The 27,379-nt window shown below is 63.8% G+C and overlaps 2 protein-coding genes across 2 annotated transcripts; both read right to left on the bottom strand.

Annotated features, from left to right (window-relative positions):
* Positions 1 to 743: 743 nt before the first annotated feature.
* Positions 744 to 12,618, bottom strand: CAMKV (CaM kinase like vesicle associated). Its single transcript, XM_036333528.1, has 11 exons — positions 12,418 to 12,618; positions 4,713 to 4,821; positions 4,481 to 4,612; positions 4,243 to 4,317; positions 3,909 to 4,047; positions 3,666 to 3,786; positions 3,443 to 3,518; positions 3,214 to 3,350; positions 2,980 to 3,058; positions 2,733 to 2,820; positions 744 to 2,562 (listed from the first exon to the last, which is right to left on the bottom strand). The coding sequence occupies exons 2-11, from the start codon at positions 4,805 to 4,807 to the stop codon at positions 2,011 to 2,013; spliced, it is 1,494 nt and encodes a 497-aa protein (XP_036189421.1). The 5' UTR covers positions 4,808 to 4,821; positions 12,418 to 12,618; the 3' UTR covers positions 744 to 2,010.
* A 379-nt stretch (positions 12,619 to 12,997) lies between these two features.
* On the bottom strand, positions 12,998 to 22,407 carry LOC118668465 (nascent polypeptide-associated complex subunit alpha, muscle-specific form-like). The gene has a single exon (XM_036333527.1). It carries the CDS (start codon positions 19,406 to 19,408, stop codon positions 15,770 to 15,772), a length of 3,639 nt encoding a protein of 1,212 aa, XP_036189420.1. The 5' UTR covers positions 19,409 to 22,407; the 3' UTR covers positions 12,998 to 15,769.
* Between the last annotated feature and the right edge of the window lie 4,972 nt (positions 22,408 to 27,379).

Here is a 27,379-nt window from a genome sequence, read left to right as displayed (position 1 = left end):
ACCCTCTGGGCCCAATGGGAAGCTCGGGTGTTGCTCCCAGGAAGAAGGACCTGCACGAAGGGCAGCTAGAACCCTTGTGCGCTGCCCAGCCTGGGACCTCTCCCCAGCCCAGGGAAGCCCACCTTGGCTACAGGCAGGGTCTCTGTCCATGGTGGTCGGCTTTTGGTGGGTTCCAGTTCTATGCCTAAGTTAAAACAAGGACTTCTTTGTGGGGGTGTTTGTTGTTGTTGTTTTAATCCTCACCTGAGGATATTTTTCCCATTGATTTTTAGAGAGAGTGGAAGAGAGACGGGAAAACAGAGAAACATCCATGTGGGAAAATCACGTGGGTTGGTTGCCTCCTGCATGCGCCCTGACCAGGGCCCAGGCTGGGGAGGAGTCTGCAACCAAGGTACATGCCCTTGACCCGAATCAAACCCGAGACCCTTCGGTCCACAGGCTGACGCTCCGTGCACTGAGCCACACCAACTAGGGCAAACCAGGGACTCCCTGTTACATAGGAGGTGTCGTGACAGCAGCCCAGAGGGTATTCCTTGGCACAAGTCCAACCCACGTGGGTTACAGTCCAAAGGAACCCGTCACCACCATCAAGGGACACACCGGTGAGGGTGATGCACTCGGCCAAGCAAGCCCCGTGGCCCCCAGCACAGGCTGCTACCTGTGCGCCTGCTTCCAGCCTCCCCCCTCCCCCCTGCCTGCCGGGGGCCCCTCCCCAGTAAGACAGAGGAAGCAGAGGTGAGAGGGTGGCCAGAGGCGTTGGCAGGGTGACATTTATTTGCCAGGTTCAGCAGGCACAGTTCGCCCACTGATCTTCATACACCAGAGCAGACCCACAGGCATGCAGGGAGAAGGGCAGGGCCGCCACCAGAGTGCCGAGCGGGCCGGGACCAGTGCGGCTGCCTGCCCAGGCCGTGGTGGGGTCTGACAAGTGCACCTACCAGGAGCCTCCATCAGGAAACTGGGGAGCCTTGTCCCACCTCCTCATCCCGGCAAAGGAACTCGGCACGACTCAGAGGCACCTGGGCCTCTCTCAGCCCCCACAGGAGGGGGCGCGGGTCAGACATCGGGGGACTCCTCTCTTTTTCGTGGTTGAAGTGGGACACTGCCATGCTGCAGGCCCCCGGGATGGAGAGGACCGTCAACTGATCCAGAGGGTGGCCGTCTGGGAAGAGCCAGGGATATCAGCCCTTCCCGTCTGGCTCGTGGCAAGGACCCAGCTAGGCTGGTGTACTGGTGCTGGGCCTGCGCTGTCCTCCCGGTTCTCATCGCCACATCCTAGCTGCTCCTTCCCCACTCAGGCTCCTGGGCTCAGGGCACGCAACCCACTGCAGGACCCAGGGGCAGGGAGGGTGTCGGGAGGGGCTTCCCAGGGACAAAGATGGAAGCTTCTACCCTCCTCACTCCTTTTCACTTCTGAGGACCCACCCAGCTACCGAGCAGTGCCCCCAGCCACACGCCCAGTCTTGTCCTAAAGCATACTGCTCTAGATTTCTGCATTCCCTGGACCGGCCTGTGTCCACTCCTAGAGTCGCCCAGTACCACAGGCACATACCTCCGTGTGTAGAAGCCTAAGACCGCTGACAGGGCCTCGCTGGAGGACCAGCTCTCAGGGCAAGGCCACCCAAGTTTAGGGCCTAGGAGGGAATGGGACTGCAGGGCCTGCCTGGGGGTGGGGGGGTTTGAGGCAGAAGGGAAGAGGCGCAGGGACCTCCTGAGTATCCCTAGAGCAGCATCCCACAGGAACAAAACTGGTGAAGCTAGCGAAAGACAAAAGCCACAGGAATCCATGCAGGGGCTGGGGCCGGTCCTGCCTCTGGCTTGCTCCCCACTCACACATACACACGGGAGACGAGACTGCTCCCCCGTGGCCCCCAGACATGCCCCACAGTGAGAGGCAGGGGCTGGGGAGGGGTGCGAGGGCATCATGCCAGTGACTCTATGTACAGTGAAAAGCCCCTCATCCACTCTCCCACCCTCCTGCCCGTCCCTGCCCCCCACTAGCCTGCCCACTCAGCTGGTCTCCTCCCTCCGGGACTCGGCAGAGCCAGCAGCCTCTTCCCCTTCGCTAGAGGGCGGAGCCTGGCCTGCTGCGCCCCCTGAGGCTGTGCTGTCCGGCTGGGCCGAAGCTGGCTCAGGGGTGGCACTGCTTTGGCTGGTGGGCACAGTGCTCTCTTCCGTAGCTGGCGTGGCTCTCCCATCCGTGGCTGGCGTGGCTCTCCCATCCGTGGCTGGCGTGGCACTCCTGTCAGTGGCTGGGGTGACGCTCCCATCAGTGGCTGGGGTGACGCTCCCATCAGTGGCTGGGGTGATGCTCCCATCGGTGGCTGGGGTGATGCTCCCATCGGTGGCTGGGGTGGCACTGCGGTCTGCAGGGACTGCACTATCACTCTTTGCAGCGTCACCTGCTGTGGCTGAGGTGGCACTGCCCCCAAGGGCCGGGGCAGCCCCACCTGCAGCCCCAGGCGCGGCAGTGTCTGTGGCTGGAGCCGACTGGGCGGCCGCGGCGCTGGACTGCTCTGGCGCCCGCAGCCGCTTCATAAGCGTGGTCACTCGGACAGCTTTCTGCAAGGGGGAGAGAGAGAGGCTCAGGGCGGCTTACGGAAGCTGAGTCCACTCCCTGGCGAAGGCCAAGCCCAGGCCACCCCCAGGATACCCTGGCTGCCTCTGATCACCCCAGGGCTAGGCACCCAGCCACTTGGAGTCAGTCCACGGAGGAGCCACCCAGGCCTTACCTTCCACTTGGCCCTGGCAAAGTTCTTCTCAATCTGGGCACAGACACCATCCTTGATGTTCTTATCGGAAGCGGCGTTGCCAGAAATCCTGGAAAGGGCGCGAATACATCTGAAGTGTGGCCTTCACTCTGCCCAGGCGGGCCTTCTGGCTGCCCCCAACCCCCACTCAGGGTCTCAGGGATGGGGGTTGCTAGGTGTGAGGAGGACAGAGGCCCGGCCCCTCCCATCCTCCCTGGACCCCGCTCACCACTCGTGGGAGATGGCCTCTTCCGCGGTGATGCGCTGGTCCTGCTCCACCTCCATCAGCCTGGTGACCAGGTCTTTGGCTGGGGACAAAGCCAGGGAGAGGCTAGGCATGGCGCCCCGTCTCTACCTCGAGGTGATGGATGGGCCGGGGCAGGAGCAGAGCCCAGAGAGGAGGCCGAGAGCAGGTCCCCCGCACCAAGCCTTCCTTCTGCCCAGATGCTGGGCGCCTCCTCACCCGCCTGCGAGATGTCGTCCCAGTACGGAGAGTCAAACTCATAGTCGCCAGCCAGGATCTTGCGGAAGAGATTCTTGTCGTGGTTCTCGTAGTCGTCCTCCTCCACCTCCTCGTAGAAAGGCGGGTTCCCTGAAAGCCTGCGGGGGGCGGAGGCCCAGGTCAGCCAGGAAGGCCATGGCACAGGCCCCACCCCCTGGCTGTAAGCCCCTCTGTTTGCCCGTCCACTCACAGGATGTACATGATGACTCCAATGGCCCAGCAGTCCACGGGGCGTCCATACCGCTGCCGGCCTACCACCTCTGGGGCTGCCAACACAGTTCCAATCGGCTGGTCAGGATCAGGCCTGCCAGGCCTGGTACCGTTCACACCCCTTCCTGGGGACCTCCTTCCTCCCGACCCAGAGCCACTCCCACCCAACCCCGCCCCTGTCCTGCCCTGCCCCCTCTGCTTGCCCAGGTACTCAGGGGTCCCGCAGGGCTCCTTAATGAGGCCGTTCTCCAGCTTAGCCAGGTGGAAGTCGCTGATGACAATCTTGGAGTTCTTCAGCCTGTTGTAATACACCAGGTTCTCCAGCTGCTCCGGCCAGGAATAGCATGGGGGTGGCAGAGAAAGACTCGTGAGGAGCGGGCCTCAGAGGCTGGCCCGGGGTCCCAGGCCAGCTGCCAACCGACCCTTCGACCAGGCTCCTGCCTCACCTTGAGGTTCCTGTGCACAATCTTGAGCGAGTGCAGGTAGGCCACGGCCTCCAGGACCTGCCGCACCACGTTGCTCGTGTCTCGTTCCGAGTAGTAGCCCTGGTCCAGGATCCAGTCAAACACCTCCCTCCCCGTGGCCCTGAGGGACACCAGCCCCTGAGCCCGGCGTGGGCAGGGCCGGGGGTGGGGCAGGAGCACTTGGGCAGGCTACCTACACCGGGTAGCTGGCTGGGCAAGGCACAGAGACCCAGAGACCGGGACCCGAGGGTCCGAGAAGGGGCGCTCCCTGGCGGCGGAGCGTGGGAGAACCCTGGGACCCCAGGCCCACACTCACAGCTCCAGGAAGATGAAGTACTCCTTGCGGGTCACAAACACATCCACCAGCTGCAAGATGTTGGGGTGTTTCACCCTGGCAGCGAGAGGAGAACCAATCGTCAGGGCTGAGTGAGCCCCTAAGAGAGGCTCTGGGTGCCACTGTGGCCGCAGCAGACTAACTGGCCAGAGGCCGCACTGCTTGAGGCCCCTGCCCGCCAGCCCCTGCCCTGCTCCCTCCCACCCCAGGCCTCACTTACATCTTGAGGATGCCGATCTCGTTCTTGGCCGCCTTCCGCACCTTGCGGCCGTCCCGCTTCTGGAACTTCTTGCAGGTGTGCAGCTTGCCCGTGGTCTTGTCCTTGGCCCGGAAGATCTCGCAGAACTCCTCCCTGCAGCAGGGGCCACCCCACTCAGCCCCAGCCTCGGCCTCGCTGCAGGCTGCACCCCACTCCCCTCCCCCCGACCCTTGCCCGCCAGCACGGCACTCACGTTTTGATGACCTGTCCCAGATCATATCTGTCCGTCACCTCCGACGGCTGGTTATAGTTCTTCTTGTCGCCCAGAGTCACACACCCAAACGGCATTGCCAGGCTCTGAGCTGCGGGCAGGATGGGGTCTGCTTCAGCCGTGCCGCTCGCTCCCCACGTCTCCCCGCAGCACCCAGGTCGCCGCTGGGAGGCCCCAGCTGGCTCAGGCCACGCCAGAGGCAGAGGCCAAGGCAGGAAGGGCTGGAGGGTGGTCAGACTCAGCTCCTAGCCTGCTTGTCTGCCCAGCCCTCCGGCCACTCAGCTTGGATACCTGAACGGCAATCGCCCCGCTCATGAAAAGTGTACCAAACGGACATATCAGGGAGTCACTGTGTAATGTACACACTGAAAAGATGGGTCAAATGATTTCTTTAGCCCTGGCCCGTGTTGCTCAGTGGGTAGAGCGTCCGCCTGCAGACTGAAGGGTCCCAGGTTCGCTTCTGGTCAAGGCACGTACCTTGGTTGCTGGGCCCAGGCCCGGGTCGGGGTTTGTGCAGGAGGCAACCAATCGATGTGTCTCTCTCACATCGAAGTTTCTGTCTCTCCCTCGCCCTTCCCCTCTCTAAAAATCAATGGAAAAATACCCTCGGCTGAGGATTAACAACAACAACAAAAAGTGGTTTCTTTACATTTCAGCTATTTTACAGATGACAAGGGCTGGCACTACCCACTCATCAGTCATCTCTGAAAGTCTGAAGATGCCAAGTGTTGGCAAAGATGAGGAGAACATGGGCACTGCTGGTGGAGGGCAAGTCTCCCCTTTGGGAACCAGTTGCTAAAACGATAGAAGTCAGATATATACTATGAACCCGCAATTGCACCGCTGAAACACACGCACTTGTGTATCAGGGATGCTCATATACGGATGCTCACAGTTGCAATATTCATAACTGCCCCAAACAAGAGACAACCGAATATCCATCAATACTGTTATGTTGTGAATTTATTGTGACATAATCACACAACGTAATGTTACACAACAATGGAAATGACAGAGGTACAGCTATACCCAACCACAAGGTGAAACTCACAAACACATTGTTGAGTGAAAAAGACACAAGTGAGTATAAATACATGACACACATGTATATAGTGTGTAACTATATAATCTATAATCAACGTTATCAATTACAGAATCAATATGACATTCAAAACGCAGAACTAACTTGTGCTGTTGAAGGATGTAAACACACTGGCAGAACTACAGTGAAAAGCTAGAAAATGAACCCCTTGAGTCCTTCCAAGAGGAAGAAGGGGTTGTGATTGCACCAGGACACCTGTGGGTATTCTGTTGGGCCTATTTCTGAACCTAAGTGGTGGTTTCACAGCTTTATAATGATTTGTAAAAATGTACATACATGTTTGACACATTCCTAAATTTCTGTTATATTTCAAATTAAAACTGTTAATAAAAATTATGGCCAGCCCTAACCGGTTTGGCTCAGTGGATAGAGCATCAGCCTGCGGACTAAAGTGTCCCAGGTTCGATTCTGGCCCAGGGCACATGCCCGGGTTGCGGGCTTGATCCCCAGTGAGGGTTGTGCAGGAGGCAGCCAGTCAATGATTCTCTCTCATCATTGATGTTTCTATCTCTCTCTCCCTCGCCCTTCCTCTCTGAAATCAATAAAAATATATTTAAAAATAAATAAAAAGAACAAAGAAGATTGAAATGTACTCTGTGGACAGTCTGAGATATGCCGTGAAGTGAGACAGCAAGGAACAGAGTGGTGGGTAAAGGGTGCTGCTATTTGGGTAAATTTTTTTAAGGTTTCTTTAAAATATCACTTCTGTTATTTTTTTTTAAATATGTTTTTATTGATTTTTGTAGAGAAAGAGGAAGGGAGGAGAGAAGTCAGTGTGAGAGAGAAACATTGATCGGTCGCCTCCCACACACACCCGACCGGGGATCAAATCCGAGATGTGGGTAAGTGCCCTGACTGGGAACTGAAACTGGCGACCTTTCATGGGATGACACGCAACCAACTGAGCCACACCGGCCAGGGCTACATTTTTAAAAGTTTATATGCCAGTTTATGGCCTGTTCCGGAAGGACAACTGGGAAAGTGAGAGTTCTCTTTGGGGCAAAGAGCTGGTGTCAGAGGGGCAGGTCTATACTTTTCGTTTAGGAACTTTCTGTTAGGGTTTTTACTCTTGTGGGCGCGGCTACGGCGTTTGCACAGGTTCAAGCCTCGGACTGATGAGGGCACAGTCCTCTCATGGCCACGTGCAAGTCCCAGCTTGGAGGGCAGAGCCCTCCCAGCACAATTATAGCCAACAGCTATGGTTGTGAGCTTGAACCTGTGGTCTGGACACGTGGCCCCACGTGCCTGAGTGATGTGGGCTTGATAGAGTTCAGGTGCATGTAGTTGAGTAGGATCGAAACCCAGGAGAACGTTGTAAACATCTTGACCACGCCCTTACTTTGCCTCGTGGAATCTGCTATAAAATAAAGACTTGGTTTGTAGTCTGTGGCGCTGTCTCTCCATCAGGGAGGGCTGCGTCCCACCCAGACCCAGCTTTCGTTCTCTTGCCTGTCTTTTCTCCATCCTTCACCGCCTCCACTCGGGCTCACCAAACATGGCCGAGCTGGTGCGGCACATATGGTGCCCAATGTGGGGCAGAGTATGCCATGGCCGTGCCGGCCCACCACGTACTCTGATTGCTTTTATTGCTGTAATCACTTCTGCATTCGGGTACAGTGCTCGGGGGAGTCCCCGGAAGGAGAACCCCCATCCAGGTAGAGGAGCAAGGAGAGGCTTTGAGGGAGAAGCAGCTCAGGGCTGGGCCTGAGATGGGAGGGTTTGCCAGGAGCCATGCAGGGGGAAAGGTCCGGAAAAGCGAGACGAGCCTGCCCGGGGCTCCCTGCCAAGGCTCGCTGCAGGTCCAGGGAAAGGCCCCTGGCCAGGGTTGGGATTCCAGGCACAAGGGTGACCTCACGCAGCAGACTGTGGTGGGCTCAAGGCATTCCAGCACCTGGGCCTGGCACCTGAGGTGCTGGGGGGACTGGCTCCATCACCCAAAGGAAAGGCTATACCCAGAGTCGGCCTCCAAAACCCCCGGCCCCGGACACGGGCTGCATCGAGCTCTGCACCGAGGCTGCGTCCAACCTGCTCAGCTCTGCCGGCTGCACCCCGTCCCTCCACTTGCTGCCCGCAGGGCCGGGCCTGGGCCTTGCCCCCCCCCCCCCAGATGCTCCCCTGCTGGAGTCACTCACAGCCACGGGGCAGTGCAGAGGGAGGAAGCCACTCCAGAGGAAGGAGCGTGGTCAGAGGGGCTCAAGGCCAGGACCCACACAGCGCATGCCAGCCCTGGCTGCTTGCTTCCTTCCAGGCAGGGGCCACCCGCTTCCCAGGGGCCCCAGTCCCGGCAGGTCTCCCTCAAATCTGCCCTCAGCATCAGGGAACGAATGCCAGCAGCCCCTGGTCTGGGCTGCTTGGGCTCAGGGATGGCCGTCGCTTTCACCAGCGTGAGTCAGGCCGGGCTTGAGCCATCTTGGGGGCGCTGCAGAGGGGAGCGCGGGCTTCGAAGAGCATCCCTGACTGTGTCCTTGCCGCCACCGGCAGCGTGTGGCTGGAATCCCACTCCCACAGCTGGCGGCAGAGGCCCAGCCACCCACCCTGCTGGTGCGCATCTCTGTGCCCTAACAAGGGGCGGGGGGCGGGGGGTCCCCCTGGTGTGCGGTGACCGCCTTCGGGCTGGAGTCCAGGCGTGTGCTTGGTGCCACAGGGAGGCACTCAGCTCTGTGGCTCTGCCTACACCGCTCCCTCCAGCAGGAGTGCCCTCCCCCCAGGCTCCCATCGGTCTCCTATTGTCACGCCAGAGTTATTTATAACATGCAACCAGCAACTACCAAAACATCCACCAACAGGTGACCGACCGGCCAGCCCGGCAGCGTCCCCTCCGGGCAGGGAGTGTGGGCGCTGCCCGCTTGGCCTCCATGCCCAGCAGCCTCCACGGCCCCAGGTGCCGGCCCCGGGGCTGCCTCCGTCCTTTCATCCTGATCTCTGACCAGGTGGCTTGTGCACAGACTGTCTAGAAGCATCCCGATGCTCAGAGTCAAAATGGCCCTTCCCTGAAATGCCGTCCACAGCCTCCCGCTCCGCACACCCCACCCCACCCCACCCCACCCCACCCCACCCCACCGCTCCTGCTCTGACGCACAGCGTGGGAGGCTTCGTATGTGCCTGTCCCTGATCTCGGCCCAGCTTGTGGCCGTGCACATGCACTTGTGCCCACAGGGACCCAGGACTGTGCTCACAGTCTCGGCAGCCGGGAGCCTGTCCTAAAGCCTCGTGGGCAGGGCAGGGGCCGATCTGCCCGCCCGCCCCCAGGGCTGCCTGGTCTCAGCCAGGTGCTGCTTCTCACCAGCCTGACTGTGCTCACTCGCTTCCACCCCCAACCTGGGCCCAGGGCGGGGAGAGAAGAAAGGGGGCCCCCGTGGATGAGTGCCTTGGTCCCCTCCACCCCCACGGCTCTGCCATCTGCCACCCACTGCTGCCACCTGGGAGGCTGCTGGCGCTCCAAGCCCCTAGCACTTGCCTGAGACAACGGGGGAGAGGGCTGGCCCCAGAGCTGGAACAGCAAGGAGCAGCTTCCAGAACCGGAAGCTGCAAAAAGGGGTTTGCATTTCTCACCCCGTGGCCCAGACTCAACACCCAGCGGGCAGGAGCTCTCCTGCCAGCGACCCAGAGAACTGGGCTCTGCCCCAGGTCCACCCTGGGGCCCGGAGGGTGCAGGAGCCTCAGAGCAGCGGTTCCCTAGAGACGTGGCCCTCCCCTCTCTCTGCAGAGAAACGGAATGGTGTGCTCAGGGCTGCCCCAGGCACTGCTGCCACCTTCCTCCAGCTGCTCCCAGAGCCCAAGGCCACACTCTGCTCAGCCTGATGCCCCCCCCCCCCCCAAGGAATGGAGCCTGAGGCCCCGGTGGAAGCCTCTGACTGCAGGTGCCCTGCTAATAAAGGTCCCCCTGGGGCCCTACTGCAGCCTTAGGCGAGTCTGGTTCACGGGAAGCGTCAGTGGGACCAAGGCCTCGAAATCCCACAAGGGAGTCCTGTCCCCTCCTTTTCACTAGGGTCAGGCCCCACCTTTCTCAGCCACAAATGGGAGTTTCCTGCCACGGCACCCCTGTCATCCAGGGTTCCACACTTCCAGCGACCCCGGGGGGCTGGGGGGGGCCCTCGGCTGCCTTCCAACAACTGCAGGCAACACCTCCCGATTTAGTGGCATCTGTGAACCCAGCTGCAGGCACCCCTCCCTCCCCAGCGCTCCTCTGCCAGGACGGCTCGGTTTCCTGATGCCATGGACTTGTCCGGACCCAAGCCCTGCCGGCCCCCCCCCCCAGCCCCCCCGCAAGGCCTCCCCGGCAGGACCAGGGGATGTAGAGACCTTGCGCTCAGGGTCTGGCATCAGGAGGCAGAGCGAGGCTTCCAGGCCACCGTCCAGCTGCTGTGGGGGGTGGACCTGGGATGCCCTGGCTGGGCCTCAGCCCTGGCTAACCCACTGTCCATGCTTCCAGCCCAGTGTCACCTCTAGAAAGTTCAGTCCTCGACATGCAGCAGAGCCAAAGGGTCCCAGTCTTTGAACCCCTGAAAGAAAACCCACTGGGGGCCCTGCTTTCCTGCGGGTGGAGGAGGGGGAATGCAGGGAAGTCTCAGCGAGCAAGGGGTTGCTATGGTGATGGAAGTTTTAAAACAAGGGGAGGGGGAGGGGAGAGGTGGTGGCCAAACCCCTTCATGAATTCCCTGGGGCTTTGGCCGGGTTCCCTCCCCAGGGGTTCCGTGACCCCGGTCCCTAGCGGATGGGGAGGTGGGGGGACTAACAGGGAGCGAGTGGGGCAGGGACACAGAGACAAAGGCACAACCTGGGAAGGAAGGGAGCAATGAGGCGACGGAGTGAAGGGAGGCAGCCACAAGGATACGGAGGGGCAGTGGGCAGGGGGTTCTGAGGGCCTGCGGGTGCCCAGAGAGCCCTGAGGAACCGCCAGGTGCCTGGACCTTTGAGACTGAACCCTCCTGGGTCCCGGGGCATTCACCTCATTAGAGGAGTTGGCCCAGCCTCACCCTGGGAAGAGGCCTGCTGCTGCAGTGCCCCCCCCCACCCCGTCAAAGCCCCTCCCTGGCATCACCCCGGCTTAGGAGGGCGGGTCCCACGTGTGGAAGGCGCAGGTGTGGGGGATGGAAACAAACCTTGGAGACCTGGCTGCTCCCTTCACAGCCCCTGCTCTCAGCTGCCCAGCGCTGCCCCTCCCCCTTCTGCTATCCTCTCCAGGCCGTGGGCCCCGGGGCCCCGCGGCAGCTCAGCCTGCTTCCCTGCCACCGCGGCCCCCTCCCACCAGGGCGTCCTGTCAGGACAGCCCCCTAAGCAACCTAGAAACAGGATAACAACTGCACGCCCCTCTTGCCTCAGTTTCCCTGGATGGAGACCGGACTCTGGTCTCCTCCAGGGCAGGGACTGATGGGCTGCTAGTGAGTGGCCGCCAGGGCACGGGCTGGAGAGGAGGCCCAGCAGCCGCATGGGGACGCAGCCACGGCCCCTGGGCGTCCGCACCAAACGGGGCAGAGGAGAGGAGAGCCTGGCACTGAGGGCAGTGGAGGTGCCAGGACCCTACGTGAGGAAACCGAGGCCGGGCAGGTGGCTAAAGCTGACAGGAATCAACTGGGGAGGCACCTGGTCCCCTGGGGGTCCTTGGGGGGCTCAAAGCCTGGGCCTGAGAGGGTGGCCAGAGGGGCTGAGCTTTCGGTGAGGGACGAGGGCCTGCTCCCTCAGAGAGAATCTGGGGGAGCAGGCTCTGCCCAGGAGGTGCGGACAAAGCGTTTGCAGAGCTGTGGGGGCTGGGGGCGCCCCGGGTCTCCGCCACAAGCACAGGCTGGGAAGGCAGAACCTCCCCGCTCACGGTCCACGGCCCCCTGAGCCGGGGCCCTGCTCCCACCCGGTGCCCCCCGACCTCCCTCCCCGGGGCTGCTGACTCGCCCCCGCTGGCACAGCGGCGCACATGCGGGAGGCACACGTGTGCGCGCCGAGCCCGCACCTCCCAGCGGAAGCGCGTGGTCCCCCACCCACCGCCCAGCGCTGGGTCGGCGGCTGAGCCCTGGAAGCTGGGTCTGGGCTCAGGGGCTGGTGGTCCCCAGCGGCTGGGGGGCCCCCCTCCCCGCTCCCGGCAGCCCGCCCAGCCCCCTCCAGGTTGTCGTCCATGAAAAATAAATAATAAATAAATAAATGCCCCCAAAACTCGCCCTTGTCATGGGAATTAGTGGCTGCTTTGCGCGGGAGGGAGGGAGCCCAGGGCAGCGGGGAGGCCAGCGGCTCCGGGAGTCCGGAGGGACCGTGGGCCTGGCCCCTGCCCCCATGGGACACCCCCAGTGCCTGCGGGGCAATGTTCGCACAATTAGGAGCCTAGCGAGACGCGGGGTACACAAAGGGGGGGCAAGTAGAGGCGATTCGCGGGGACTGGGGGCTCCGGGGCTCCCCCGGGACCCGAGCGGTCAGAGGTGACGGGGAACTTCAGCCCAACCCCGCACCCGACCCCGATCCGCAGAGCCCGCGCGCTCTGCCCGCGCCGGGGCCACAGCCTCGCGGTCCCCGCGCACTCGGCGCCCCGCACCTCGAGCCGGAGACCCGTCCTCCGGGACCACACCGCGCGCTCGGGGCACCCGCCCGCCCGCCCCGCACCTGCAGCGCCGGGAGATCACGGGGAGGCGGCGGCCGCGGCTTCAGCGGGGCGCCGAGGGCTCCGGGGGCGGCGGGCAGGATCCGCTCCGGACACGCGGGGCAGACGCGGCGCCAGCTGCAGCCGCTCCGGCTCGCGAACCGTCAGCATCTCCCGCCGCTCGGCGGCACCGAATTCGCATCCCGGGCCGGGGGCGGGCTGGGGGCGGGGCCTCCCTCCGCCGGCTCCGCCCCGACCCCGGAGGAGCCTGAGACTGAAACCCCCCTCCACCGGGGCCGGTGCCGAGCAGGCCGGGCCGACTCTCGGAGGCTCCCGTAGGGCCTCCACCTGGCTGGGCGACGGGGGTCAGAGGGTCCCTGCTCTGCCCCCGCAGGGAGGTGCGGGGCCCAAAGGGTGAAACCCGCGTGGAAGCACCGAGTGCGCAGCGCCAGGGCGAGCGCAGCACAGACCAGCCTCCCCGCCAGAGTATAAAGACGGATAAAGACCGGGGGAGGGGGGGGGGGGGTGCGCCGGGCGCAGGTGGCCAGTGAGGGTCCAAGACCCCCAGGCAGACTCGCCTCCACCCCAACCCCCACTCCCGCCAGGCCACAGCCTTTGCCGTCCCCAAGTCTGGGCCAGGATGGGTGGCCCAGTCTGCCCTCTCCTCGATAGCCCTGAATTCCCCAAACTAGAGGAGTCACCTATGGCGTGGTGTGGACTCCGCTTTCTTCCCAGTCATGTCACCCTCAAACACGCCAGCGCAGGGTCACCATCAGCGGCCTGGGCTGGGCTCTGGGACGCGGACCTACCTCCGCCCAGAGGGCAACGGAGGTCCAGCCCCGGCAACGGAGGTCCAGCCCCGGCAACGGAGCCCGGCACGGCCTGGGCGGACCACGGGGCGGCCCTGGCCGGAGCGGGCTGAGAGCTGCCCGGCCGAAGCGCTAAGGGAAGTCCAGGGCCATCCTCTGTCCCTTGTCTGGGAGGCATGTGGGCCAACGCTGGCCCGTTCCCCTCACAAGCCCCGAGGCCTCTATCTGGAGGGCAGACTTAGGCTTCTCCACTCAGCCCACCCCACCCAGGGAGCCTGCCAACCCCACCTTGGGAGGGGTCAGCTCCAACCCTTTGCCATGTTGAGTCTCCTCTTGGATGCCAAGGGGAGTGACTCCCCACGTGAGGAAGGTAAGGCTGCCTGGGGAATGACTGCCCCTCGCTACCTTCCTCCCCTTCCCACCCTGCCGGGCTTCGGGTGACGTCACCTCTTCCAGGGCAGCCCAATGCCACCTGTGGGCAGGCATCTGCCGGCAAGCTGGTGTCTGCAGCCCGTGTCTCCTCCCAGGAGGCTTAGTTCTGTCTGCAGCCCGCACTCGGCCCTTCCTGCTGTCCGCCCGCTGTCCCCGAAACCATGGTTCTCCAAGCTGTATGGACAGCTGGGCAATGGGCTGCTGACCTCACACAGGTCACACGTGTCACACGTGTCACCATGTTTTCTGTGTTTCCCGAAGGGCATGCATATCTAGGCATGCAGAGGCGGGGCTAAGCAGAGGCTGGGATGGGGGTTAGAGGCAGGGGAAGAGGTGGCTGCTGGGGCCCAGCTGGCTGCTGGCAGGGCTCCACCCCTTCTGGGTCCTGTGCACACTCCACGTGCCTGTGGGTGAGAGCACGTGGCAGGGTGTGTGCACATGTGTGTGTGTGTGTGTGTGTGCGCGCGCTCTTCTGTTATTGACGGAGAAGGCAACGGCACTGTGTGTGCAGTGGTGCCCGGGGGCACGTGTGTCTGCATTCTGTGTGCACTCAGGCGTGCTCGCTCACGTGTGCGCATGGATGCGGTAGCTAGTCCCTGGAGCCACGGGTCCCTGGGGACTCTGGTCCCCTTCCTGTATGACACAGGCCTCAGGACTGTGGAGACTGAGTCAGGGTGTGGGGACAGGAAATGGGAAGAGACCGGACCATGGCTGGCGGTGGGCAGGGCTGTGTAACCCTATGCTATTGGCTGTTTCTAGTCTCACACTTAGCGCAGCCCCTCACGCTCAGGTGTGTGTGTGTGTGTGTGTGTGTGTGTGTGTGCGTGTGCCTGTGTGTTTGTGGCGGGAGATGAAACCTGGTCTTTGTCCTTTGTGCAGCGAGCACCCTGAAGACAGCCCAGGGCTGGGCTGGGCCACAGCTCATCCCTCCAGCCTCCAGCCAGAGCAGCTCAGGCAGAGGAGGGCTTCCTCGTCTTGGCTCGATCTCAAGCTGTCCTCTGGGGATGAAGTAGCCACACCAGCTTCACACCACCCCTTCAACTCTCCCAGACCACGGGCTCGGGGGACAGGTCCATTTCTACCTCCCCTTTCAGAGCCAGACGAGGTCAGGAGCCGTGGCTTCTAGCCACCACCCTGGCCAGAGGGACGGCGGGAGGCCCCAGCGCAGGGCAGAGTTTGGGACAAGAGCAGGGGCAATTGGCATTGGCATTGGCATTGGCATTGCCCAGTAGCCCCTATGAGACCTCCTGGGGAGGTGGGAGCTGCCTGGGCTGGGGGGCCAAAGGGAAGAAGGGAGCCCAAAGTTGACTATTCTGGCTCCCACTCAGGCTGGACAGTCAGAGAGGCAGGATGAGGTGTGAGCCTCCATATCCACAGAACCTACAAAACAGGCCCAAGTCCCATCCACAGCTCAGGTGTACCCCTCCACGCCACCCCCGGAGCCAGGCCTTATCTGCCCCCTCACCCGCACTTCCTGTCCCAGGACACCAAAGGCCAGCACTCCCATACCCCTGCCAATCAGTACTGAGCCCCAGCCAAGTTCCAATGATAGGAGATCACTCACTCCCAGGCAAGCTCCCCCAAGAAGCCCACACCCTGACAGGCACTGTCCCTAGGGGGCAAGCAATGCTCCTGGGCCCCAGCCACCATGGGACTATGTGGCTGCCGTCTATGTTGCCGGCCCCAGCCCCCCGAATAGAGCCCAGGATGGGGGAGGGCAAATAGTCTTTTCCTCAGGAGCTAGGGGAAGGGGCTGCCCCCACCATGACTCACTCCAGGCTGTGTGGGTTATTACATTATGTTTGAAATTGCCATGGCAACCAGCTGGCAATCAAGGGTAATTGCACTTGTCGCCAGGGCAACGGGGCAAAACCCACAGCAGCCACTCTCTGTGTTTGCCCTTGGGGTGCAATAAAGGTCAGGTTAGACCAGAGCCAATGCCAAGGGGCTCAGGGGCTCTAGGAGGGAGAGACTGCCGGGACCTGGGGAGTTGCAGTGCGCGGAGGCGGGTGTGACTCAGGTGTGCCAGGGGCCCCAGCCCCGAACCCCTGCCGGGACCCCATCCTCTCCACACCTCCCTGGGCCTAAAGCACGCCACAGCACTCAAAGCCCACAGAACCAGAACTTTATGTGCTCATAGATGGTACTTGTAGATGGCCCACGGGCCCTCCTCCTCGTACTCCCGGCGGCTGAGCCACAGACTCTGGAAGGAGTCCCGGGATGCCATGATGGAGCCTCCCAGCCAGGCGGCCACGGCGCGGTGCGGAGAGCCCAGCACGGTGGCACGAGGGCCCAGCTCCTGCCGCAGGCGCTCAGGGAAGCCGCTCACCAGCGTGCTGCCCCCGTCCAGCACCACGTTGGCCAGCAGCTGCTCCTGCTGCCGGGGCTCCAGCCGGCTGATGCTCAGGAGGGCCAGCTGCGGGAGGCCCGGCTGGTTGAGGCCCAGCAGGTGTGGCTGGAAGAGGGCCTCGGGGCAGCGGAAGCGCTCGGAGCCCAGGGTGATGACCTGCTGGTCCGGGAGCAGGAAGCTCGCCCGGGACTGGGCCTGCGTGCGGGCCATCTCGGCTTTCACATCCAGAGCGACATAGCAGCAGGTCTCTTTCAGGTGGCTGACCAGCCCTGCCTTGGGCGGCGAGTGGCCGCCGGCCAGCAGCAGCTCAGCCAGGTACTCCGTGAGGTCAGCCCCGGCCACATCCAGCCTGTAGGTGTCCAGTGGGGCCAGATCCCCGGTGAGGATGGGCGCCACGTAGGAGGTGCCGTGGCCACTGCCCAGCACCAGCCCGGTGGTGCGCCCGTAAGCATAGAGCGCCAGCAGGGCCTGGTGCACGGTCTGCATGGCCGGCACGTGGAAACACTCAAAGAGGATTTCGGCCACCTTCTCGCGGTTGGTGCGCGGGGAGATGGGCGAGTCAGCCACCAGGACGGCCAGCTCCTCGGGCCGCATGCCCAGCTTGCAGTAGAACAGGTGCTGCCACAGCACCTCCAGTGCGTCCCAGTCGGAGACCACTCCCCGGTTCAGCACCGTGTAAGAGCCGCCGCCGGCGCCCAGCATCGCGTACCTGGGCGGGTCCTGGGCGGGCTGCTGCAGCAGCTGCACATGGGAGGGCACCACGCTGAGGATGTGGTCCTCCCCGGCCAGGCCGCACTTGGTGAAGCCGGAGCCTGTGTCGATCACCACGGCCGCCGAGCTCTGGAAGTGGCCCAGCGAAAGCCCGGGGGACTGCCCCGGCAGAGCACAGTAGGCCCCGCTGAGCAGGCCAAGGCTCGTGACCACCGGCGAGTCGGTAATGTCCTCCGCTGTCAGCTTGAGCCCGGGGCCCTGGGGCACAGTGCCCACCATGGCCATGGGCAAGACCTTGTAGCTGGTGCCAGGTGTGGTGAATGTGACCAGGGAGAGCTGCTCCTCCGGGGCCATGTGAGAGCTGCCAGGCGGCCAGGAGGAGAGCCAATGGGAGTTGGATGTGGGAGGGGCACTGAGGCCCACCGTTTCTCTGCTCACATAGACGCAGGTCTTTTCCTGGGCCAGGGGCACCCGAAGTATCCCCACGTGGGTGGGCAGACCCAAGGCCTCCCCTTCCTGGCACTGGGTGGGGGCCTGGCCAGCCTCCCTGGTGGAGGGGGGGCCTTTTGAGAGGATGGGCTCTTTGGAGATGGTGGGCTCTTGGCAAAAGGCAGGCTGCCCAGTGAGAGAGAGTTGCCTGGCAAGAGGGATTCCAGGGAGAGGGGGCTGGCCAGGAAAGGGATGCTGCTCAGCAGAGGGAGGCTGACCCGCTGCAGGGGGCTGTCCAGAGAGGGGGTGCTGCTCAGCGAGTGAGGGCCAACTGCTGAGGGGGGCCTGCCTAGTCCCTTCAGCCCGAGGTTTGTTAGGGTGAGCAGTCCTGGCCTCCTTCCGGGTGTGGCTGCCTGTATCCGCGAGGAGCAGGGCTCTGGCTGCCTCCTGGGCTGTGGCTGGCGGGGCTGGCTCTGGGGCCGGCTCTGGGATGGTCACCTGCAGCCCTCTGGCCTGGCCCGCAAAGGCATCCTGCATCGCGGACGCATCCAGGACCCAGATGGCGTGAGTGGGTTCGCTTTTTTCAGCCGTAGGTTTGGGCCAGCCAGGATCCTGGACGCGGCTCAGTGTCCTCCCTCCAAACTGGAGGGGCCCTCGCTGTGGAAGGGGCGCAGGGAGCAGGCTCACCCTGATGGGTGTCTCGGTACCAGGGGAGTCCCGTGACTCCAGGTTGAGCTTGGCTTCCTTGGGAGCCAGGGCCACCTCGCGGTAGCTGCCAGAGGAGAGGCTGGAGGGCACGGGGCTGGACAGCACCGACGAGATGGGCCCGAAGCTGGAGCGATCGCGGTTAGGGGAGGCGACAGGCACGGCCAATGGCCAGGTGGACGGCATATTCTCAGGGGCATAAACGGGCGGGGGGTTGGGCACGAGGCCCACCAGTACCGCCCGTGAGCCCAGGGGGTCCTGGCACAGCAGTCCCAGCCTGGTGCTGCCCGTGTCCATGTCAAACACCAGCACGTGGCCTTCCGCAGGGTCCTGGAGCTGGCAGGTGGGGGCACTGGAGGCGGGCCTCTGCGTGGCTTCCCCGGGAGGCTGGGCCGGGCGCTGCCCGCGGCAGGTCACTTGGCAGGCGGGGGGCGGCGCCCTGGCACAGGTGAGGCTGCAGGCCCTGAGGGACTGCCCTTCTGGCTGCGAGCTGACCTCCTGGAGGCTCCTCTGGGATGTGGGGGTGCCCGGCCTTCCTGGGACTGGTGTGGGGCAGTCTAGGTTAAAGGTATAGAACAGCGGCTTCTCTGCTGGAGTCTCAGGCTGCTTCGGTAGCACCGGCCTTCTGGCAGCTTCAAGCTCGGGGGCGTGGTCTGGGGACTCTCTCGGAGTGGCTCCTGGGGTGGGGAGCGGCTGAGAACCAAAGATCACGTTGTCCTGGCAGAATGTGACCACCTTGGAAGTCTCCAAGAGGCCTGACCACTGGTTGCCACTCTCCCTGGGCAGGTCCCGGGACAAGTCCTTGGCGGTGGCGAGGCTCCCGGGCAGGTGGTCGCGGCTGCAGGTGTTACGTGCCACTGCTGCCGGCGTGAGGGTTGTCTGCAGAGCTGGAGTGTTGGCCCGCGCTGGAGCCGGAGGTGCCTGAGCCGGCCACGGGCACCGACCCTGATCTTGGGCTGGAGCGTGAGGAGGACCTAGGGCTGCAGCTGAGCCAATATCCCCTGAAAGGAAACAGGGGACCTGCGGGCTCCTTGCCAGGCCCCAGGGGGCTTTCTGGTGGGTGCTGCAGGGGCCTTTGCCCCAGCCTACCAGGACTTTAGCCGGAGCCTTGCGCTCCCTCGCATCCTGCACCTGAAGCCAGGAACTGCGGCCCCCGAGCTGGGCCAGGCCATCGGAGCTGTCCCTGGGTGTGCCCCAGGGCAGGGGCAGGGTCTCATTCTCCAGGACGAGATGCACTTGAGCTTCCACGACGGGGCTGGGATGCTGGCCGGTGGAGGAGAGTCTCGGGGTGTCCTGGGAGGCCTGCTCCGAGCCACACTGTGCGCCACCCTCAGTGGGGCCCCAGGGGAGCTGGTGAACAGGCGCAGGACCGGGGGCCTGGGAGGCTGGGCCACAGGCCCCGTCAGTGACGGCCTCGGGGGACCATGACAGCCGCTGCCTAAAGCATATGGGCCCCGAGTTTATCCACGGTCCCTGAGACTCCCTGAGGCCATCCCCCAGCAGCTGCTGGCTCCTGGCTGAGGGGTGGCCCTGGGGGTCCGATGGATCAGGGTCCCCCACCTGCTTGGTGACTTCCATAGTCCTGCTCCATGCCTAGGGCCCTGCCCCCACTTTACTGCCATGACGACCCCACACATCACAGCCCCCAGTGACCTGGGTGGGGGTGACAGAGTGTGGGAAACCAGGGGCCCCACCCGCCTGGGGAGACAGAAAGGCCCAGGTCGCCCAGGAAAGCCTGCGGAGCCTCGGCCGCTCCTCTCCCCTCCCAGCCAGGGGGCCTCTCTGCTCAGGCGGTGGTGCCGGTGCCCGAAGAGGGCAGTGCCTGGGAGCGGGAGGGCAGGGGAAGGCCCAGGGAGGAAGGCGGGCGGGGAGACGCTGAGGAAGCCCAGGCTCCCCGTCTACCTCCCAGGCACGACGGGCCTTCCTTTCCCCTCATTTCCCAGGTGGCAACCTGAGATGGAGCCCTGACCCCTGGCTGCAGTTCCAGGTGTGACAGAGGCTCCTTGCCCACCCAGCCCTGGAGGCAGGGGCGGGGGAGGGCCCAGGCCCCAGCCCAGGCTCCCCGGGTTCTCGCGCCCTTGGCAGTGGCTCTGCTCCAGATGGCTCCCCTCCGTCTGTGCCTCAGAGCCCCCTCCCAGAGCCACATCCGTGAAACCTGGGGCTGGGATCCTGCAGAGCTGGGGGTGGGGACCACAGGGCCCTGGGGGCGGGGCCTCGGCTCAGAATTCTCAAGTCCCCAGTGTTCTAGCTCTTGTCACATTGTGTCAGCTTCCCCGTGGTGGCCGGAGGGGGCTTGGAGCACTGGGCGCAGGGCGAGGTCACAGTGTGCACGGGCCAGCCAAGTGCAAGGACAAGTGGGGCACAGTAAGGACATCGTGGTTACAGAGCCCTCCACACAGCGCACATGGGGGGGGAGGGGTGCAGGGCTGCGCACACAGTGGGCACAGCTGCCTACACGGGGCGGGCGAGTCGGACAAAGGACCGGACGTAGGGCGGGCACCTAGGAAATGCGGGGGCAGCTCCCCTCTCCATTTCTTAGATGGGCAAACAGAGGGGCCGGGAGGATGGGACCTGCCTAGACCGCCAGCCCAGGCCCAGGCGTGCCTGCGACCCTGGAGGACAGGCCTAGGCGGCCCTCTGGGGAGCTGCTCAGGGCCAGAGGCCTGGGCCTCCTCCCTCTGTCCGTCCGGCGCTGGGTCCTCTCAGGCCTCAGTCTTTCTGCCCAGGAAACAGGTTTGTGGAGAAGGCAGCTGCAGGCTTGACCTCTGATGCCGTGTGTTTTCACAGAAGTTAAAAATAGTGCTTACAGTTGGCCGTGGGGTGTGAAGCGGTGTGACCGGGACCCAGGCTAGCACCGAGCTGTGCCTGCGGCTTCCTGGCTCAGCGCGGGGCAGAGGCTGACACAGCCGGGTCCCAGCCCCCAGGGCCCCACCCCTTCCCTAGGAGCGGCCTTCATTTAAGAATGGGCACAGGCCCTGGCCGGTTGGGTGTTGTCCTGCCCACCAAAAGGTTACTGGTTCAATTCCCGATTGGGTTTTGGGCTCGATCTCCAGTAGGGGGGCGTGCAGGAGGCAGCCAATCAATGATTCTCTCTCATTGATTTTTCTCTCTCTCCCCCTCTCCCTTCCTCTCTGAAACATATATGTATGTATACATGAATGAATGGGGCCTCTGGACACTGCTCTCACCATGCACTATGGCCCAGGACAGTCGCAGAGCCCAAGGGCCTGTGGCCTGCCTGTGGGCGCGCGCGCACACACACACACACACACACACACACTGAACACGGCTGACTTCATTCATCTCTGACCCCAAGGAAACTACTTTTGGGGGGTTGGTTTTCCCCACAACAGAGATGCTAGGACTTGTGCAGCCCTTGGGGTGGGCTGCACTGGGAGGCGGGAGGCGGGGCGGGAGGCCCCGGGAGCCCCCTGACCGTCTGTCCGGCCCTGGGGGAGGGAAGCCAGCAGGTCTCGCTCCTGAGCGGCAGCCCTACCCCAGCGGGTGTCCCCCAGCGGCCTGCCCCTCCTCCCAGCTCAGCAGGTGGCCCGGCCTGGGAGGGGCATTTCGAGTTGGCACCAGGAAGCCAGTGCCCTCCCGGGAACCTGGCGGTGCTGAGTAGGGGCTAGCGCTAGCTACACACCGGAGAGGCCAGGCGAGTCCTTTGTACCTGGAATTCGCGGCCGCCAGAGCCCGCTCCTGTCCATCCACCTGGGGGAGGGGGGACAGGGGCAGCTGGAGAGGCGCGGGCAGGTCCCTCTGCGAGCCCCTGGGGATCAAGCAAGCACATTTCCCCGCCCCCCCCCCCACGTGTTTTAAATAGTCTCTCACCAGGAAGAAGGGCATACAATGCTATTTCTGATCCTGGAAAGTGAGGAGGGCCAACGTGTTGCCATGGCAACCTGCGAGCCCCTCCCCCAGGCTGAGCCCCTCCCCCAGGCTCGGGCTGTGGGCGGTGGAGGGCCCTCACGGGACCTGGGAAGGGCTCGGTCTGAGGGTGAGGCCACGCAGCGTCTCCCCTGAGAGCAGGTGTGGCATCATCGCCTCCTCAGACTCACCTGGACCCTCCTGGCAGGTTTGGGGGTACGGCCCCCACCCCTGCGGGGAGACTTCAGGAGATGGGGAGAGGCAGCCCCTCCGAGAGCCTTCTTTCCTGTGGATGGGGCTGGACTGGCCCGAGGGTGGGGGGCCGAGGGCATCAGGAGGGGCACGCCACGTCTCCAGGGCAGAAGGTCCTGCTCTGTCCTCAGAACGCAGCTCTGCAAGTCCCTGGCCACCAGCCTGCTCCCTGGGCCCCAGGGAGACTCTGGGCCTCGCCATAGATCTAGGGTCAGAGCAAGCCTGAAAGGGGGGAGAACAACAGCCAACAAAAGTGCAGCCCGGCCAGCGTGGCTCAGTGGTGAGCGTCATTCTATGCACCAAGGGGGCCCAATTCCCAGCCAGGGCACATGCCCAGGGTTTGGGGCTCATCCTCCAGTAGGGGGCGTGCAGGGGGCAGCCAATGTTTCTCCCGTCCCCTCTCCCTTCTTCTCTCTCTCAAAATCAATAAAACATTAAAAAAATGTTCTTAATCTAGATTAAAACAATCTTGGAATCTGAAGAAATCTGAAAAAAAAAAAACAAAAAACAAAAAACCCAGCAGAGGAGTCTGGAAGGGCTCCCTGCAGCCACCCTTGCGATGGCAGGAACTCGGCCTGCCTCCCCGAGGGCCCCCTGTCTGTGGTCCAGGGGCCTTCACCCTCAGCCCAGCTGCTCAGATGGGGTGGTTCGGGTCTGTGGAGGATGGGCGTTCGGAGCACAACCCAGGCAAAGGCCGGCCTCTGGGAAGGCCCAGACGAGTCCTGTGCTGCTGTCCTCTCTGGGTCCTGAGGGGAAACCGAGGCCCGAGGAGGAAGGGCGCCCTGTTGGTCTCCAGCTCCACACCCAGCTCTCTGTGTTTCCCGCCCAGACCTGAGCCTGGGCCCCCCGGTCCTGGAGCTCCTGGCCAGGGGGCACCATTCCATCGAGGCAGCACCCTCTAAAGAGCTGCCCACCTCTTCCCTGGCCCCCACCTGACCCTCAGGCAGACAGCCAGGGTGCAGAGCCCCGTCCTGCGGGCCCTGCAGGGGGTGAGGGTGCAAATCCCTCCAGATCTAGGCTGTGGGGCAGAACCCAGGAGCGCCGGGAGGACGTGGCTTCCGAGCCCCGAGGCAGGAGGCGTGGAGGGTATGTCCTCCGTGGAGCGGCACCAGGGAAACATGGACGGTTAAGCAACCGTCCCTGCCAGCCGCGGTGCAGTGACCCCTCTGCGGTGATGTTGCAGCTTATAAATAGCCACAGTGAGCCGCTCTGAGCCCCGACTGGCTCAAGCTTACGTAACTGCGTGAACCATGGCCAGCGCCCCAGCCCGGAGGGAGAGCCGCACAGCCACGGCCGCTGCTCCGCCGGCTGAGGAGCCGGGTGGGCGCTCCCCTCCCTGGGAGCCAGCAGAGGTGGGGGCAGCCACTGCCCGCGGAGAAGCGACCTCCAGCCATGCCTGCCGAGGGGACGCCAGGAGCCCAGGCCCAGTGCGGGGGGGGGGGGGGGGGGGGGGCGGTGGCGGCTTCACCAAGGCAGGAGCCCATGTGGGCAGGGAGAGCGGGGCTGCTCAAAGGATGCCTCTCCCTCTTTGAAGGGGGGTCCCCAGCTCAGAGGGACATGTCAGCAGGACAGGCCTGGCGGAAGCGGGCACTGCCACGGAGGCCAGGGCTGGGCTGCCTCCTTGGCTGCCTCCTTGGTCCAGGCAGCAGGGTGCTGGCGGCAGAGCGGATGGAACTCCATGACCGTGGCCACTGCTGCGTGGAGTCCCCGCCTTCCCCGGTGCATTCCGCGTCCCGGGTGCCCAGGCCGAGGCCGACCGCAGTGTGCAGGCGGCCTAACCAACGGGAAAGCCAGTGGAGAGGAGAGGGCAGGACGCCCTGGCACCGGAGCCTCTCGTGCCCCCTCTGCCTGCCCATGCTGAGCCCCGGACTCAGCAGCTTCTCTCAGCTCCCCCACCCGAGCTCCAGCCTGGTCCCGAGCTCCTCGCCAGCATCAGCGAGACTGGGGAGGCCCAACACGGAGCCTCTTGCCATCTTCCCAGCAGCGAGCAGCCTGCCAGGCCGTGGGCCCTCTGCTGGCTTTCCAAGATGAGGGCTGCCGGATGGGGGAGGCTGGGGCACGGGGAGCCATGGAGGGACAGGGCTGCTCCTGGGCTCCTCACCCGACCAAGCGAGGGGGACCGTGCCCTCGCTGCCTCCCTCTCCAGGGCAGCCCAGCAGTCCCTGTTGGGCCTGAGCTGAGCATCCTGGGACCAGGGACAGAGGGTGCTGAGGGCACGGACTGAAGGACCGGAGAGCGAGATGCAGGGCCATGGGAGGCGCAGGAGCAGAGCCGCCCTTCCTTGCAGAGGGAGGGGGGTGAGAGGGAGGGGTGAGAGACAGCGGTACTCTGGGATAAACTGACAGGGCCGGGGCTTCAGGAGAAACAGTCATTTCTGAGTGTCCCGGGGTATCCGCTGGGGTGGCTGGGACCCAGGGGCCACACCTCTGGACTGAGCTGGGCCAGGCAAGCTCTGCCGCTGCTGGGCACCTGCTGCCTAACTTTGGGCTAAGGACTCGCACCAAGAGAGGACCAGTGTGAAGACCGTTGTGGAGAGCGGCTACGGTGTTTGGACAGGTTCAAGCCTCGGACTAATGAGAGGGCACAGTCCTCTCATGGCCACGTGCAAGTCCCAGCTTGGAGGGCAGAGCCCTCCCAGCACAATTATAGCCAACAGCTATGGTTGTGAGCTTGAACCTGTGGTCTGGACACGTGGCCCCACGTGCCTGAGTGATGTGGGCTTGATAGAGTTCAGGTGCATGTAGTTGAGTAGGATCGAAACCCAGGAGAACATTGTAAACATCTTGACCACGCCCTTACTTTGCCTCGTGGAATCTGCTATAAAATAAAGACACGGCTTGCAGGCCATGGCGCTGTCGCTAGCTCTCCGTCAGAGAGGACAGCGTCCCACCCAGACCCAGCTTTCTTCTCTTGTCGGTCTTTTCTCCATCCTTCACCGCCCCCTCTCAGGGTCTACCTGGCTGAGCTGGCGCGGCACATAAGGCGCCCAGTGTGGGGCTGAGTGTGCCATGGCCGTGCCGGCTCGCCACAGACCGTGCTCCCGGCCGCCCTCCTTAAAGAACCAGCTCACCCAGGGCCACCGCCCCAGCCATGCCCACAGCTGCCCCGGCTCTCCGGGCACGGTGCTCATTGGGTTAAACCCCCACTGGAGCAAACCCCGAAAGATCGAGGCTCTGTTGGCCCCCACTCTGCGGACGGGGAATGCAGGGCGCTGAACAGAGTGATCCCACTTCCTCCAGGCTGGAGTGCCCCTCAGGCTGGTTGGACTCTCACTGGGGCAGAGAGAGGCCGTGGGTGAGGAGAGGCCGCAGGTGAGCAGAGGCTGTGGCTGAGCAGAGGCTGGGCTCTGTCCCCCGAAGGGACTCCCCAGCCCAGCAGGTTTTCATCGGGGCCTGGTTGGTGGACTCGGTGCTCACCTTGGCCCCAGCAGAGGAAACATGTTTGAGAGCTGCAGCCCAGGCCTCCGCCAGCTCAGACCCCTGCAACTGCGCCCGACCCCACCCGACCCAGCACCCGAGAGCCCTGCTCTCCCACAGGCGAAGGGACTGAGTTCATGGAGTGGGACCAGGCGTAGCCCTGGGACCTCATGGGCTGCAGGAGGCAGGGACGGTGAAGCCGCTGTCCAGAAGGTCCCAGGGCTGGAGATGGGGCTGCATCGAAGCCTCCCAGGGATCAGCCCACACAGGTGTCTGGTCCCTGGGAAAACTCCCCAGGAGACTGGGGCCCGGGCGCCAGGGGCGTTTCAGACCAGGCCCCGGTTCCCCTCAAAGCAGGTCCGTGGACCCCATGCAGGCGTCCAGGTGCCAGACAGCAGTGACATCGGCGGCCGAGGAGGGTGAGTCATCACTGCTTCCCAGCCTGGCCTCCCTCCACTCTCCCGGCTCCTGCTGGCCCAGCCCCACTGGGCAGCGAGGGGGAGAGGTGAGGCGAGGAGCTGGTCGCTCTCCACACTCGGGGTGGGGAAGGCTGGACTCCCCCACCCCTGGAGAGCCCCCGCTCATGCCACCCCACCCTGGCGGCAGGCTCGGGCCCACCATGGCCACCCCCCATGCCCGAGGCACCACTCCAGCCCCCCAGCAGGAAGGCAGCCAGCCTTTGCCAGCCCTGGAAGCCCAGAGTCTCCCAGCCCGGCCGGTGTGGCCCAGTGGTTGAGCGTTGACCCATGAACCAAGAGGTCACCGGTGGATTCGGGTCAGGGGCACATGCCCGGGTGGTGGGCTAGACCCCCAGTAGGGGGCGTGCAGGAGGCAGCTGATGGATGTTTCCATCCTCTATTCCTCTCCCTTCCTCTCTCTGAAAAACCAATAGAAGCATTTGTTTCTAAAGGCCCTCCTGGCCCCCAGCCCATCGGGGCCTAGAATTACTCTCCTTTCCTCCCCTCCCTGGCGGCCCCGTCAGGGGTTTGAAACCCCGAAGCAGCCCCAGCTCCTGACGCTCAGTGGCCCTGGAGGACAATGGTGTCCCCGTCCAGGAGCCCGGCTCGGGCTGACCGGGGGCCCCTCCCTGGAGGGTCCTGGCCTGGGGACCTCAGCCCAGAAACAGGCCCGGACGCCACTCGGCTGCACAGGAACCCTGACCCCCTGGGGCGTCCTTCCACCTCCTTCTCAGGAACCCCTCTCCTTGCCAAGCCCCATCCGGAGACCCCATCCCCTCTGAGCTCCTCTCCCATGAACACGAGCCAGGGGCCCCTGAGCCGCAGAGGCTCCGTGGGAAGCAACCTCGCGCCCCCCCCCCACCGGGCTTGGTGCTCAGGGGGACCCTTAGACCCCCAGGACGAGGTCAGGGGACGAGGACCGCAAGTGAGAGGGACTGAGATAGTCCTTGCCAGAGGGTATGGGGACCACAGCTGGGGGAGGGGGGCTCCAGGACATTCCTCACCTCGCTCCCAGCCTCGGGGGCAACACAGCTGTCCCCTCTCACAGAGACCAGGGGTCCCACACTGAGGGGCAGCAGGGGTGCAATGGTGAACGGCAGAGCTGCCCCCCCAGCTCATGGGCCCCTGGTCTCGGCACCCCTGCACCTGAGCAGCAGTCCCTGTGTCAGCTTTCCCTACCTGCCCTCAGGGCCCCCGCTGGGCCCCCACTGGGGGTGAGTGTAGAGAGGAGAGCACTGGGCAGTGCCCGTCCCCAGGAGACCCCACTGCTTCCCAGGGAGCTTTCCCTTTCATTCTCACTGAGGATATTTTTCCACTGAGGCTTAGAGAGCGTGGAAGAGAGAGGGAGAGACAGAGAAAATATGACGTAGAAGAAACACATCGATGGGTTGCCTCCTGCACGCGCCCCGGCCACGGCCCGGGCCAGGGAGGAGCCTGCCACCGAGGTACGTGCCCTTGACCGGAATCGAACCCGAGACCCTTCGGTCATCAGGCTCTATCCACTTGCCCCAAACCCAGGGTTCCATGTGAGAAAGGGCAGAGCTGGGACTCGCAGG

This window comes from Myotis myotis, unplaced genomic scaffold (assembly GCF_014108235.1).
Source record: "Myotis myotis isolate mMyoMyo1 unplaced genomic scaffold, mMyoMyo1.p scaffold_m19_p_13, whole genome shotgun sequence".
NCBI lineage: Eukaryota > Metazoa > Chordata > Mammalia > Chiroptera > Vespertilionidae > Myotis > Myotis myotis.
This window is presented reverse-complemented; position numbering and strand designations above follow the sequence as displayed.